This window comes from Oryza brachyantha, chromosome 8, assembly GCF_000231095.2.
Source record: "Oryza brachyantha chromosome 8, ObraRS2, whole genome shotgun sequence".
In the NCBI taxonomy this organism is placed as follows: Eukaryota; Viridiplantae; Streptophyta; class Magnoliopsida; order Poales; family Poaceae; genus Oryza; species Oryza brachyantha.
The window spans coordinates 8,727,015-8,742,696 of NC_023170.2; the positions used below are offsets into that span (position 1 = coordinate 8,727,015).

General features: G+C 40.3%; 1 protein-coding gene across 2 annotated transcripts; it reads right to left on the minus strand.

The window, feature by feature from the left end:
• Positions 1–1,927: 1,927 nt before the first annotated feature.
• On the minus strand, positions 1,928–13,061 carry LOC102706871. 2 transcript variants are annotated; one of them, XM_015840743.2, is made up of 13 exons: positions 12,595–13,061; positions 12,355–12,494; positions 11,688–11,765; positions 11,422–11,501; positions 10,749–10,833; positions 9,078–9,497; positions 8,335–8,442; positions 8,176–8,243; positions 7,927–8,014; positions 7,766–7,837; positions 7,630–7,683; positions 7,447–7,549; positions 1,928–2,754 (listed from the first exon to the last, which is right to left on the minus strand). In XM_015840743.2, exons 1-12 carry the CDS (start codon positions 12,983–12,985, stop codon positions 7,460–7,462), a joined length of 1,674 nt encoding a protein of 557 aa, XP_015696229.2. In that variant the 5' UTR covers positions 12,986–13,061; the 3' UTR covers positions 1,928–2,754; positions 7,447–7,459. The 2 variants fall into 2 exon arrangements, with proteins under 2 accessions (XP_015696229.2, XP_015696230.2); XM_015840744.2 differs by having other exon boundaries at positions 1,928–2,795.
• Between the last annotated feature and the right edge of the window lie 2,621 nt (positions 13,062–15,682).

Consider the following 15,682-nt stretch of genomic DNA (forward strand, 5'->3'; position numbering starts at 1 on the left):
TATATCCATTTATATTCGGTTGTTTCTTAATATTAAGAAAATAAGGGGGTAATTCAAAAACTTTACGATAAGGATAGGTGGGGCGGCACTACCTTCTTTTAAATATATATTAATATTAAAAGAAAACAAGTGACTTTTTAATTTTTTAAAACATTTTAAATAAATAATTTGCATCGTATAAATTTTTTGGCCAAACCATCACGTGGTTCATATGGTGGTATGGCCAAAAGATTCATACGGTAAAAATATTTTTCTTCGAGATTTAGTAATAAAAATATGTATTAAAAAGGTTTTAAAATAAAAAAATCTAGGCGGGGTGACACGTTCACCACCACCACCTCCTCCTCCTCCTTTTAAATGAGTATAAATTTTAATCTCAATTGTCTTGTGAAAAATTATATAAAGCCCTTAATTTATTTTAGTTATATCGTAATTCGTATTTTGCTGGCATCCAATATTTTTTTTTCTACGTTCACCACTGCTGGGGCACGAGGCAGATGACACTGCTCCACCAGAACTCAGAGTATGACTTATGCATGCAACAGCAAAGATTTTTTCGACGTCCTTGCTCAACGAGCTACGGCCAATTATTATAAATTTTCCGCATAAACAAAGTGCGCACACGCTGACATAATTTAAAGAAAATACAAAGTAAAATACACCAACACACGACAAAAGAACCCTTGAAAAACTGAATTTTATTCAAGAAATGTTACAGTTGACTGAGTAAAACGTCAAGTTAATTATACATTGTAAACCAAAAAGTTTAGTGATTAAAACATTTGAAAGATATGTGAAATACGGAAAAATACTAGTTGATCATTTCGTTCTCATACACTATATCGAATTTTAACGGTTGGAACATACATATTTTTCACCAAAATATAATCATGATTTTATTATAAAGATTTAATTTCAACAAATACAGCAGTATTTGGAGACTTTCTTTGTTAATATAAATAGCTTGGAAGAAACACTTCAAACTCATATATGGATATTTTTCTCTGTTAATGCTTACATGCTTCCAATGTTAGATGATAAATTCTTGAGCTGGACCCCTTTCATGTTCGGCCCATCATGTTCGGCCCAGCAAGCACAGAGGTAGCCGCAGAGAGAAGAAGTGTGGTGTAGAGAGATGGGGCACAAGGAGGATGTCAGGAATAAATCCTATAAACAAAGCGATTGATATAGGTTCAGGCCACGCAAATATGTAATAACCCTAATCATGTGGTGTTTATGTGATCTTTGGTGGAATAGAGGTGAGGGATCTCGAACTAGAGCTTCCCTTTTCTAAGGCATGATCCATTTTTTTTCATGTATTTCCCAGAGAGTTCTCCTTATTTTTTTTCATGTGAGTATCGATGTCCGTCCGTCCTTCCTCTCTCATAGACATAACCCTTCTTTTATAGTCACAAGAGGTATCACAATGTCAAGGCAGGGACGTGGAATCCAGTTTACCCGCGGGAACCTGAAGTCTATACAACCCCCTCAACAAAAATAACGTACTAAAAATTGCCCAATATGCCCAATATACTTGAGGTATATGCTACCTATAAACCCTACTTATCTCCTCTATCCTCTCCCTCTCCCCTGGTTGCCAATTGCCAGCCATCGACCGGCTGCCGCCGCCTCCACGCCCTCACCATCTTCATGCCCTCAGTCGAGTACGGTGTGCATTTTGGCTTTGGTTTGGCTTCGAGGCACAGGTCGAGGACGGGGCCAGGGCCATTGGTGACCAACCCGGGTCCATTGCCAACCCTATATAGCTCTAGTAGTATCATAATTAGTTAGACATGATCATCAATCAAAACATGTGTTGATCATCTAATCACGTTTATACCATATATGATATTTAACCAACAAACTTTGAAAAAAATAGTAAATTACAAGAGTCTCGTAAACAAATCACACATTCATGAATCAATAATAAGTTATAAGAGTACATGATAAATATGTAAACACGGTATGTGATACAATCATCTCTATTATTGTCTATGACATATCACTAACAGTAAGCCTCAGTACGAGACAGCACAGATAAGTTGCCAGTCAAGCATCTTCAGCGAGCACTCTATGTAACTTCATTTGTCAAATGACAGCAAGATGTTTGCTCAAAGTTTATGCTTGACAAGCATCAGTAACAGTGGTAATCAGCTTACTTAGGTCACCCACTAAAATTATACGGATGCATTCTAGAGTTCTCCGATAATCACAGCTGAGAATAGTAATGTCTTATTATTGTTTAGCCAGTTTCGCCGCGGATGATAAGCATCGCTGCAATGGAAGATTTTCTTGGTCCACAAAAACTTGACCGGTACTTCTGGATATAAGACCTTCAAAACCAAAATGTCCAAAACTTTCTACAATATCTAGGAAATATTACTTGATAATGAACGCATAAGCATACAAATCAGTGTGGAGCACAAGGATACCACAGTATTCGAGAATACAAGACACGATATCAGCAAAGTGGGGTACATTCTTGCAAAGGTTTTGCGCAGAGGTAATTTGGCTCAGGGAGTTTGACCCAATAACCTGACGTTTGGATTTGCTATGTTGGTCTTCCCAGAGCCAGAATGTGTTTACATTGGCTCAGGGAGTTTGAACCAATAACCTGATGATATCTCTGTGCAACTGCATAAGTACCCATCCAGTTTTCCTTCCATTATGTTGACAAGGCAAGTTGATGGGAATATCGATCAGTAATGATGGAGCAGCTCAGACATCAGATATCATTTTAGTGCCACAAAATATCTGAAAATAACCAACTCTATCATTTTAGTGCCATAAAACATCTGAAAAGAACCAAGTAGACCAAAATAAGGAAAACAAGACTGGCATACTGATGAATACCATCTCAATATTTGGATTAAAACAAACTGTAATTAGAGCATGGATATACGGGGTAAAGGAAGATATTTTAAAATCTGTATAAACCAGCAAGGCAAACTAACAATGAATTGTTACAAGGTCATGGTTCACTTGTTTCACAAACATCCTCCATCTAAAGTTTATTAGCTCACAAGAAAAATGTGCTGCAATTCAGTTGGCAAAACATTTTAGATGCAGCTGTCCCACCATAACACAATGGCCTTAATGTATGAAATGGTTATATGGACTGGTTTAGATGCCTGAATCAGAACTTGTTTGGTAGCTCCAAGAACATATGTTGCAACTTGAAATGCAATTAGCAAACACGGCATCAGAACATCTGATATGCCACGAGTACCTCAGGGATTCCAAATTCCTATGTCCTTTATGTACAACACCATGGTTTTTTCATGCCCAACTGTAAGCTTGTTCTAATCTGCACTTGTTATATGGGGAATTTTGTTTGAGCGCCGCAATCACGCGAAGAAGCAGTGAGCTAAGTGAGAAGACAGGTCAGCTCCATTATTTATTCCAGTTAGTTCAGGTCCAGGATTATTCAAGTTAGTTTGGAATTTGGTTATCTCTTTAATTCTTTATCTAGATGAGGTTAATTTCCTTTTGATTTGTTATGGTTAGATAAGTTGTTAGCCAGATGTAATCCTCTATAAGAGGCAACTAACAATGAATGAAAAAGGCAAGCAAGAAATTAGTCCAATCTATCTCTCTTCCTTCCGTCACCACATCTCTGGAGAGGTGATGTTGTAGACCTTGGCCTCCCATTGAGCACACCTATCCCTTGTGGCATCTCGGACCTACGCCAAGCCATAATATCTTGGTATTATAGACGACGACGATCCTGCCATCCACACCATCTCTGACGTCCCTGAGGACTAGAAGGCTAGCCTCGCCAATGTCCTAGAACGCCTAGACACTTTCATTGGGCAACTCTTAGACATGAAAAACCAACAAGGGACTCATCTTCATCCTGTCGAATTGCTCTTGCCACTACCAGTTCCCACGGTCGTCTTGTCAGACATCACGATGGACTTAGTGGAGGGGTTGTCACGCGTGGGCGCAAGTTGGTGATCTTGACCATCATGGACCGCTTCTCCATGTACACGCATTTCATCGCGCACAGACATCCGTACATAGTGGAATTGGTGGCCAAGGCGTTCTTCGAGGAGGTTGTGCGCCTCCATGGCATTGCAATGTCCATCGCCTCTAATCACGATCTCGTATTCACTTTGGCATTTTGGATGTCATTGTTCAAGGCCACTGGCTCCAAGCTGCATCAAAGCTCCGTTGTTGACAGTCCTTAAATACCAAATCCGACCGTTAATTCCCGCACACAATGAACATAAATGACACATCCAACATAATGGTAGGGTTCATTACTAACCATTTCCATAAATGTTGTGAAATATGAGTATCCAGTGAATTATGGGAAAAAACAGACCCGTCATGCGAAGAAACACACACCAATGAAGCACAATTACACGGATTGAAGGACCCACATGTCAGAACAAACCAACATATTTTGGACCAAATCACCATGCACCGCCTTAGGGACCCACATGTCAACCTCCTACACAAAGTCAGCGGCGAGAGGAGCCCACCAGTCTGCCAAACACCTAGTTTGGCCGAACTAGCCTAGTCACCTCACGCTAGTTGCTTCCACGTGGACACTCCTAACGCATCTCCAATGACTGTCGCAGGAGTTTACCAATCTAACCAGTTGTCATAAGGCCCTACAAAAGGAGTTTACTCTCAAAAAACACACAAATCTTGGAGTTTCTCTTCTTCCTATCAAGGCTACTCTCTCTTCTTAGAGTTAGAAAATAGGTAGAGAGTGAGGGGAAGTTCTAGAGGGGCACCAGAGATGTCAACACTCTCTCCTCCGACTTGTACCTCAGTGGATGCTTCTTCTAATAAAGTGTTCGAGATTTCCCTATGGTTATTTAATTATCTTATCTAAGTAAGATATATTCTCATCATTGCAGGTTTGTCGCTTGATATTTATATTGAGTGCTCTAGTACTAAGACTCTAGATAAAGAAGGAAATTCTTGACCGAGGCTAGAGTAGTAATCAATAACATAGACATGGTGTCTAGGTAGAGGTTACCTTCGTTGGTTATGTGCTCCACACATTGAAGAGGTAGGCGGAGATGGTGACAACCCTAAATTGCATCCCTAGCAACCCTCCACATTTGAGTACATCATAGAGTTGTTGGCCGGACTACCTCTCAAGAGCAAGGATGAGCCAGTACCCGAAGCATTTGATAGAGTTTTACTTTAACTTAAACCATATGAATCCTCTATATCCCAAGACTACCATAAGTTGTTGTCCTTAGATTTGATACCCTTGGAATACTCTGAGGTGAAGTGATACAATGGTATTCTATTCTTTTGCAGATTTATCTATGATAGTAAGAAAGACCAACATCTGCATTCCACCCTCATGGCCAAGCAAAGGCCATCAACAAAGTGATCGCCATGTACATCAGTTGCTTTAACAGTGACCGACCTCGCCAATGCTCAACTGGATACCATGGGCAAGGTATGTCTACAACATGTCCTTCCACGCCGTGCGCCGGGACACACCGTTCCACGACGTTTATGACCGTGACCCACCATTGCTACAGTCCTACACTCCTAGCAAGGTTTGTGTCGCAGCGGTGGCGCAAGCATTACCAGAACACGAGTTCTTGTAGGATGTACAAGCTTGGTTGGAACAGGCGCAAGCATTAGCAAAACGCGACGAGTTTTTGTAGGACGTACAAGCTTGGTTGGAACAGGCGCAGCTCCTAGCCAAGCGCCAATAGGGCGGCTGCCTTCAACATGGGACACTAGGTGTGGTTGCGTCTTTGCCTCCGCATGCCAGCGTCCCTGCCTAACATCTCCCAGGGTAATTTGCAGCCTTGTTTCTATGGGCCATACCAGGTTTTAGTGGTTGTCAAGGTCTCAAGGACGTCACCTATCCCCTTGCTCTTCCAAACCGATCCCGCCTACATGATGTCTTCCATGTGGGTCTTCTCAAACCATTTGTGGGGACACCGCCTGCTCTGCCTCCAATACACCATGGTGCAACATTACGAATTTCAGTGCCATTCATGTACGGCTAGTGTGGGGCGTTCGTCAAGTTTTGGTATAGTGGGAAGGACTACTGGCATTATCAACATCCTAGGAAGACCTTGAAAATTTCCACGTGTAGTATCCATCTTTCTAGATTGCGGACAAGCTGCTTGCCAAGGGAGGGAGAGATGTTATGTGAGGAATTCTGTTTGAGTATCGCAACCACACGAAGAAGCACCTTAGTTAAGTTATTAGCCAGATGTAATCCTCTATAAGAGCCAGTTAACGATTAATGAAAGGCAAGCACGAAATTAGTTCAATATATTTCTCTCTTCCTTTTCGTCACCATGTCTCCTAGAGGCGAGGCTCTAGACCTCACCCGCCCATAGAGCACACCTACGCCTTGAAGCATCTCGGACCCACGCCAAGCCATAACATCACTCAACATGCAATGGATATGCATGTGTTGAGGGAATTTAGGATGTGTTTGGATGGAGGGTTTTGGGTGGATAGGATATGGCGGCCCATTTTTTGTAGATGTTTGGTTGGTGGGCAGGAGTGGGATAGGGCGGCCTAGAGGGGAATTTTCCCCCCAAATGTCGGATAGATGAATCCGGCCGATTTGGCCAGATTTGGGTGCCCGGGCGAGTCGGGCGACGACGACGACGTGGTGCGGTGGCGGCAAAGGGAGCAGTGGTGAGCGACGGAGCAGGCGACGAGCGCAGCAACGACGGCGACGCCGATGCGTGCCCGGCAACGACGACGACGTGGTCCAGCCAGGAGGAGGGAGTAGCAGTGAGCGACGAGCGCAACGGCGACGCCGATACGTGCCCGGCGACGACGACGACGACGTGCCGCCGAGAGGAGGCAAGAGGCGGCAGAGGAGGCATGAGGCGGTGGCCGGGGGTTGGAGGCACGAGGCGTCTACCGGCGGGAGGCGACGGCGGCGGCTGGGGGGAGGAGGCGCGAGGTCCCCGCCGACAGGAGGAGGCGGCGGCGGCGGTGAGCCCCCGGCGGCCAGATCTAGCTGCTTTTTTCCTTTTTTTCTTTTTCTTTTTTCTGTGTATTTATAATGGAGATAATATTGTAAATTGTTGGAAATTTTATGATTTGTATTGTGTATTAAAATTTGATGGGGGTTATACCACACCTACAAATTCATCCTACTCCCTCCAACCAAATAAATAATTGGATCACCAAATCCATCTTCATCCCTACAACCAAACAAAAGACTGGATCGCCATATTCGCACAACCAAACAAAAAACTGGATCGCCGTATCCAACAAAATATGAACCGCCATATCCTATCCAGCCTTGACCATGAACCAAACACACCCTTAAAAGAGATCTGCCTCCTTCTGTTATATTGTAGTTCATCATCTACATGACTGAACCAAAACTATCTCCCTTCACATGTCATTATGGTTTTGTCTAGTTTAGAAAAAAGGAAAAGGATATTACACAAAGAAACATGCCATAAGAAAACAGCGGTGCTTGCTTACCCAAAAAAATCCACTATACATGCTCAGTGGAAAATGTTTCTGAAGAATCTGAACTAAGAAGCCTTTCTGCTTCATCATTAGCCTCAGCTTGTATACGCCATTGCTAAATAAGTACAAGAGGCAACTGTTAGTCCATATGAAACATTTTCTTCTCAACAGCTGATGAGCAGAAGATATACTTGCCTCTTCAAGACTATCAATCTCCATTAGTTGCTGTATTTGTTCTGATATCCTTTCCTGGAATCAGGACACTAATTATTAGTAATCATACTTCATCCACGTGATGAATAAATAGGATATCTAAACAACTTGAACTTACCGCACTGCTTGCTGCTTCAGCAACAATAACATCTGAATCCATCTCGACTTCAATTTCAATCATAGAACACAGCTGCAGTGGCATATCCAAAAATTTCACTGTTTAGCTATATTGAATGTAAATTGCATTTGTATATATCATGTATAAGTTTGCTCTATTACTTTTGCATAACTTTCCATCAGCTCAATCTTTGCTAGGAGTGTACTTTCCAAGCTTTCACGTACCCTCTTCACTCTACCTCGACGAGCGCTGGAAATAAGTTTGATCAACACTTAATTATTTTCACAAAAATATGTAGTAGAACAAGTTCAATTCAACTGGGTTATATACTTAGATGATATATCCGTAACTAAATAATTAAACTAGAATAATAAAATAAACTGTCGGAACTTGGAACTTAATGAAATTACCGATATGATGGTTCGCCTACTGCTAATATCTTGTTCTCTAACTGAGACATTCGTGCAAGCATCCACACCTTTGAAAGTAAATTTAGAAGTTTAGGACTTCATGCTTCAGGATTTTACTTTTAGCAGAGAATAAAGTGGTTAGGGATAACAGATTTAAACCTCCTTTTCGATAAGTTGTTTCAAATCCTTGAGACGATTCTGAAGCATGTCATATTGAGATAAAAGTTGTTGCCGTAGAGCAATTATATCTACTGTCTTTTGTGGAAGCTGAAAATAACATTGGATTAAGGTCAGAGAGAATATAATGTACAATGTAGTTTCTAACCCAAAACTGCTCCTAATTCTTTCACAAAAGCATGTCAGCCTAGAATGCATGTGATATAATTTTGTCCAAAGATAATGAGTGATGTCTAAAATATGCATACTTGGATATATGGAAAACTCAATGAATATGAGTAAACATGTGGCGAAACCCACGTTAATAACTTGTATAAAAATGTGTAATGATAACATTTTGCAGTCAAAGAGCATCTTATTGGCGTTGCGAAGTTGAAAATGACGTCTTTTTTACTAAGGAAGTATAAGGTGCTAGGTTTCTTTAAAAAAACACTAAAAAAATGTTTTGAAGTTATACTCCCTCTTATCCAAATACTATAAGACATTTTAGATTTCTCAACTCTTACATAAAATAACTTTGAGGAACTTGCTTTGCCATTGCTTCACACAATCACACTTACTACTACTTTCATCTTTTCTGCTGAGAGTACGATTGAAGGGAAACAAGTAAATTATTCGTTGGTATTACATGACCCTGTTATATTCTTCTGCCCATAGTTTTTCAAATTTCCTACTAGTGAAGAATACTAATCCCTGATGCTTCCTGCACACTAAAGATTACTCACCTTTCGAATCTCTGGCAGGATGACTTGATTTAGTGTTGTTCCAACAGCTGCTGATGCAAAAGCAGTTGCTGTAATAAGTCTAGGGAGAGTTGGGTCAATGAATGCAGAGGCAGCATCTCCAGAAGCAAGCAAAGCAAGAGCACCGGCCAACAAATATGGATTAAAGACAAATGGTCCCTCATTCTTTGATGGAGCTCTTAGTAATCTTGAGACTTGTCTGTTGATGTGATTAGTGAGAGACATGGGTTCTCCTGCTCTATACCCTTGTGAGCGTGCATAAATTTTCAGGGGGCCCATTTCACGATAAACATTTGATGGGGCAGCCAAGGAAATGGTCACTCTTTCTCCTTCTTGAGCAGGCAGTTCTACAGTCTGTGTGGCAAATCTATGGGTCCGAGCTGTTCCTGAAGGTGTGCGAATCTGCAAAATAAATGACCCAAGCATGCTCTTAACAGCACTGCCAAGAGATTATAAGAACTGAAGAACTGTGCGATATTTAAAAAATGGATTGAGCTGAATTTTCTGGTGGAATGTTTTTATTGCAGCACCCCAGCCAATCCCTGCCCAACTATCTTACTGGGGTAGCGGAAAATGACAGAAAAAATGCTGGTGCTCAAATTTAGAATTAATGGATTGAAGTATTGAACGATATTTGGAAAGTACCATATGAGGAATTTCTCAATGACTGTTTCGTCTGAAGTCAATAGTTGCCGATTGAAAACCAAAATGTGAACATGTTGACCTCAATTAGCAAGTGTTCAACTTGTTCCCAAAACTTTGGCAGGATATTATCATCCATGCTACTAATATGGGGCCTTTAGGTTCAAACCAATACACGTGATAGCACTTAGCCATTTGTTGCAACAATGTTTTCTACAGTTTTTTTGTGAAAATAAATCACATTCTTCCAAAAAATACTATGTAAAACACTTTTGCCTCACATGGCGGAGACACCATGAAGAAGCATCTTCTTGGGTGCAAGAACCAGAAGAATCATGCTCTTCAGCCTCTGGGAAATTTGGAAAGAGCACAATAATAGGAATTTTGAAGGAAAACAACAGCAATCACAAGGAGTTCTGATCCAAATCAAATATGGATACACTGCTTGTATCTGGTAGTGCAAGAATAGCTTCTAAGAGCATCCCCAACAGCTCATCCATCCCATCCTTCATCCTAAAAATAGAGGATGCAGAGTAAAAGTTGAGCTCTAACAGAACATCTCATCTATTTTTGGATATCATCCATATTAGGAGAGAGAAAATCTATATTTAGATGTTCTCTCTCCAATCCTCCAAATAGATATAGAGGATGCCATAAATAGATGATCTGCTAGAGTACAAAAGGATATGAAGGATGAAAGTGTTTTAGATGATTATCCAAATGAAGATATGACCAAATTTAGATAAGCTGTTGGGGATGCTCTAAGATGGTAAACATGTCTGTGTGTGTAGCTCTATTCTACCATTAAAGAACGAGCAGCTCTACTACTTATTCATAGAGGAACAGTTTCACCTAAATATATATAATATATTGTAAGGGATCTTTGTATCTTGATATCCATCAACAGAAAATTTATGTTGTTCAAAAATTTCAAAAGTAAAGATGTTTGTAAAAAAAAGAAAGCACAACAAGATCTATTATGCAGCTTTCGAAAATGAAGACTGGAACTACCACAATAGAGTGCACAGCAGCTGGAAGACCGTCTTTCATCACATTTATAAATCGCAAGGCCTTGTCCAAAGCTGAAATGTCCATGCTGCGTTCGGCAGGAGGAGATCCTTAGAGAAGTAATGTTAGAAGCAGTGTCATATATGGTACCATTGAGAAAGTAATAGAGGTATGCAAAAATATCTGCTGCTATAACAATAAAAACAAAATCAATCAAGTTATTTCAGAGAAACAAACAAAATAGTACAATTAATTGTCCGTGGTTATAACAAAATCAATCCTTTTTGACATGACATAAACCCAATATCTGCAGAGCAAAACCTAAATAATCAGGATAAGAAGTTACCTATACAATAGCCAATCATACCACTGAATCTAAAGAAAACATTTGAAAACTGGCTGATTATATCACATATGACATGGCTGATTATGCTACAAAAACTGGCATATCAATTATTTTTAATGTCCTGATGATTACCTTTTAGATGCTATCTTCTATGTTCTAACAAAAAAAAGTTAGTACACAAGTCCCACAGTTAATTGAAGGACATATGTTTCACAAGAATATTGCCCAAAAAGTTACTACAGACAACACTATGATCCAAAGCCACAAATATAACCTAAGAAGAAGAAGATCATGACATAGCATTGACAGTTTACAACTCCAAGAACTAACCTGACTTCTTCAGACTCAATACTCATGATATCTCCAGAAAATAGTTCATATTGATATCGGCACTTTGAACAAGAAACAATCTGTAAAGTAATAAAAGAAATGCTAAGATTTCCATTACAGCATTACAAATAATCTATATTTTCCTAAGATGTCCTCTCTTAACATTTTCTCAACTTTAGAGGTCTGTTTTATAAATTGCCCTGTGAGCTAAGTGAGTAGCTTAAACAATTAGGTTGGTGGTACAAGATGTTTGTACAGCATCAAACCTGAGTTCCATGCTGAGGCTGTGCAACAGAGACTGCTACCATGCAGCTTGGACAGCGAATAACCATCCCAAACGGGACCTGTAACAAGTAAAATCTATCATTTTAAAAGTCCAATGATATGTATTCACTGTTTTTTTCCTTTAGAAATATCTCAAGTTTTCTAAGCATGAAATAAACTTCCATTCACCAAGACATTCTTATGTAAAAGTTGATGGCAGGCGACAGTCTTGTGGACATTAATGGATTAAAGTTGTTGAAAATTTATATATTATATCAAACCATAACAAAAAGAGTTTTGCTGAAGAGGTGCTAATATTTGGTACAGAAAGACAATCATAGTTGGGACATTTTTCACTAATTATTTGGAAAACAAATAGGATTTGCATGCATGAACTAATTGCAGTTATATATCCCCAGAAAGCTACATTTAATATTATTCTTCTGTAAACTCAGTACTAGTTAGAATTGAGCATAAATTTATCGGGAGAATCATTATGAAATCAATAATTGACAAATGAACAGGCTCAGGTAGCTGGCAGACGATGTTCACTGACCAAGGTTTTCAAGCAAGAATATAAAATCTGAAACGACACCATCATTCCCCAATGTGCCACTAAAACACCGAAACATCATGCAACGCACACAAGTCTGCAACACAAAAGCTCACCTCCTCTGCCGAAGATATGCCTGCGCGGGATACATAGTCGATTATCCTAAGAGCATCAGAAACACGCAGACCCGCTGCCAATCGCTGTACAAGCAGCGCGTAAGTCCGTACGTCCGGCCTCGCCCACCTCCAGGCCCCAGCTGCAACCACAGGGACTCAGCACTCCCCAATCCAAACATAGGGCACTTACTACACATTCGTTGTAAAAAAAAAAACGTAAGGAATGATCCGATGACCCACCTCGCGCGAAGCCGGACCGCATCGCCTCGAACACCGAGAGCGCTAGCTCAACATTGCCCCGGTCAAGCGCCGCCGCGACGATCGCGTTACAGTCGGGCGCGTCCAGACCGCCCGTGCCTCCCGCCGACTCCGCGACAATGTCCAGCGCCTCAGCGGCGTCCGCGGCGCCGGAGACACGCCTGAGCATGTCGGCATCGAGAGAGGTGGGCCCCGAGTCTTCTGCGCCGCCTGCGCCGCCGCCGCCCGCGGAGCTGGCCCTCTGCAAGGAGCAAGAGCCGGAGGACGAGCAGAGGGGGGAGAAGGAGAGACCGGCGCTGGCGCGCCCGAGCGGCGGGGAGCTGGCGGGGCGCGGAAGACGGTGGGCCGAGGGGGAGACGAGGGCGAGCGCCATGGCGGACGCGCGTCGTCTCACGGGCAAACTGCCGAGCACATGTCGCGCAGGCGTGAGGCGTGGTTTGTTTGGATGAGGCTTGGGTGGCGGAGACAATTTTCGACCGTGGCGACCGGGAAAAAGAAATGGTGGAGACGGGCTGGGCTCTCCAAGTCAACCACCTGTGATGAACGCCGCGTGGACGGGAGAGGGATCGGACGGCTCGCTGATCAGCGGGCCGGGGCTCCAGCGCGAGGCACAGCCGCACAGGGGGCGGCCCGCTCCACCCACCGGCTCGAGCCGTCCGACGCCTCTCTCCAAGTTTGTAGGTTGCAACGGCTTTTAAGCCAAAAGTTAAATTTTAAAATTTAACTTTAAATTTGATTTTGATTTTGTAATTTTTCTCATCATGGTTTGATTTATCGCTTTTGTTTTCGAGTCATTATGAATATGTATATGAAAATTTTACCTATAAATTATTTTTCGTTGTTTCGTTTGTCTTTCTTAAAAAACGAAATCATGGGAGCTTTGGTGTGTTTGGTTTCCTGAATCGGGTTGAAACTAGCTCGGCAGATGCAACATCTATTCTTTTGGTTCCCTGTACCTAGGTCTTGAGCTGGCTTGAACGATTGCTAACGGAGTATTTGATCTACCTGGAAATGTATGTGAGTTTCGTCTTTAAAATCATCATGAAAAACAAAGGGATTAAAAGATTAAAAGAGAGATAGACAAAAAAAAAATTCCAAGTGGTTGATCTCATGCTTAAAATACTCCAAAATACCTATGTTTTTAGACATTCCTAAGGAAATTCAAAAAAGTTTGATAGAAGCATTCCTTTGTTTGAAAGGAACATATAGGTTTTTTCCATAGGAATCTAATCATTCAAAATTCATTTATTCCAAAGGAGCCCTAAAGACAACTTATAGACTATATTTTTAAACAACAACAATAATGATGATAATTGTGTCGGTTATAAGCATATCACATAGGATTGAATGTTTAGCTAGAGGAGAGAAGTGAGTGAGTGATATTAAGTGAACTACTAAGTAATATCCACTTGCACATGAGCTCCACAAAAATAGGGCACACCACTAATGCATATAAGTCGATATATATGGAGAGAAATATAAGGTTGAAAATATAATAAAAAAATATTTCTCTTGTTTATTGTGTTCATAGACAACTATTATATGATCTATCTATATTTTTGATGATGTGGCATATACAGACAACTAGTAGCTGACTATATTATTAAACTTGCTCTAACTGAATGAGACAATTTTAATTAAAGGTAGGTTAGTTAGAGCTCTAACTTTAGGAGAGAGTCTGGAGTGCAGTCGTGAAATGTTCTATGAAATGTTTAGAATTATACGGTGGCAGACAAAAAAGCGAACGCTAGTCCGCCCGCTAACCTTAACTCTCTGTATATACAGATTTCTATATACAAGCTTTTCATATATAATTTTTTATATATGATCTCTTTAGATATATCCTTCTAAGATGATTTAATGTAGATATTTTTCTACTAGGTACTTTATATGTTAATTTTGTTTGTATATAAATTTTCTATATATAAACTTCTATATATAAAGATAAAATTTTATGCATACAAATACAAAATTTTGTAGACCTGCCTCCGCGGACCTATGGTTCTTGTTGCGACCTTCATCTCTTACCTAATGCCATAGTGCCATTTAGGTCATCCTCAATGCAAGTTTTATGGACACAATTACCTAGAGAGGCATGTCATCTAAAAAGTTTAAAACTAGGATGAAACACCCCTCTCTCAATACATAGTTTCATCTATTGTTATTTTCTAGGTTACATGCAAGACACAAGTTGTCTAGGTAATAGTGTATAGAAGGTTTCATCCCCATGAAACTCATTTCATCTCTTTCTTCATTAATACTTTGCCATATTATCAAAAATGCCTACATGACACCTTATTTATTGTCCATGAAACTCCCATTGATATTGGTCTTAAGACAAATAGAGACTTAGAGAGAGGTGAGAGTGCAAGGGGGTATGGGTTGAAAATTTAAGACTTGATTGCATGGTCAAACCAAGCTGGCTTGAGCAGATGACTGGGACATTTTTGTCCTTTCCTAAAATTGTTAAAATGATAAAGTAATGAGGATAGTGTATATAAACAAAAAGCCAAGCAATTCGAGTATCTAGTAGGCAAACTCATGCTTTTTTAGTCAAGTATAGCAAAGGTCACATTTTTTGATATCCCTGGTATTTCATCAAATTTTATATACAAACTTCATGTATAGAACATCTACATATATAAAATTATACATTATATACCTAAACTTTTTATATATAAATTTTAATATATAGAAGATTAATATGTATGTACTTTCTACGTATAACCATTGATACATAAACTTTGTATAAATGAATTTTGAAAAAATAATTTTAAAATCAGAAGAATATTTGAACTTTCTATTTATCTTGAAGTGGTCCAAGTAGGAAACATGCATGCATGCTGCGTGGGAAAAAAAAGTTCTTGTGCGTCACGTGGACGTGTCACACATACGCCGTATGGAGGAAAATATTTTTTTCTTTTAATTTTTTTAATAAATAATTTTATTATTAAAGCTCGAAGAAAAATATTTTCACCAATGTTGTTGCCTATCACCGACACTGGCGTGGCGAGCCTACCACGCCAACCAACTTGTGTGGTAGTGTTGTCTTGACACGTCATACGTGGCT

What these genes read in the sequence shown, in the direction of transcription:
- LOC102706871 (XM_015840743.2), bottom strand. Translation starts at nt 12,985, where the DNA reads ATGGCGCTCGCCCTCGTCTCCCCCTCGGCCCACCGTCTTCCGCGCCCC. An exon ending in ATTGAGTCTGAAGAAGTCAG is followed by an intron (nt 10,834 to 11,421) that starts GTTAGTTCTTGG and finishes TGCCGAACGCAG; the next exon opens with CATGGACATTTCAGCTTTGG. An exon ending in TCCTGCCAGAGATTCGAAAG is followed by an intron (nt 8,443 to 9,077) that starts GTGAGTAATCTT and finishes TGTTATTTTCAG; the next exon opens with CTTCCACAAAAGACAGTAGA.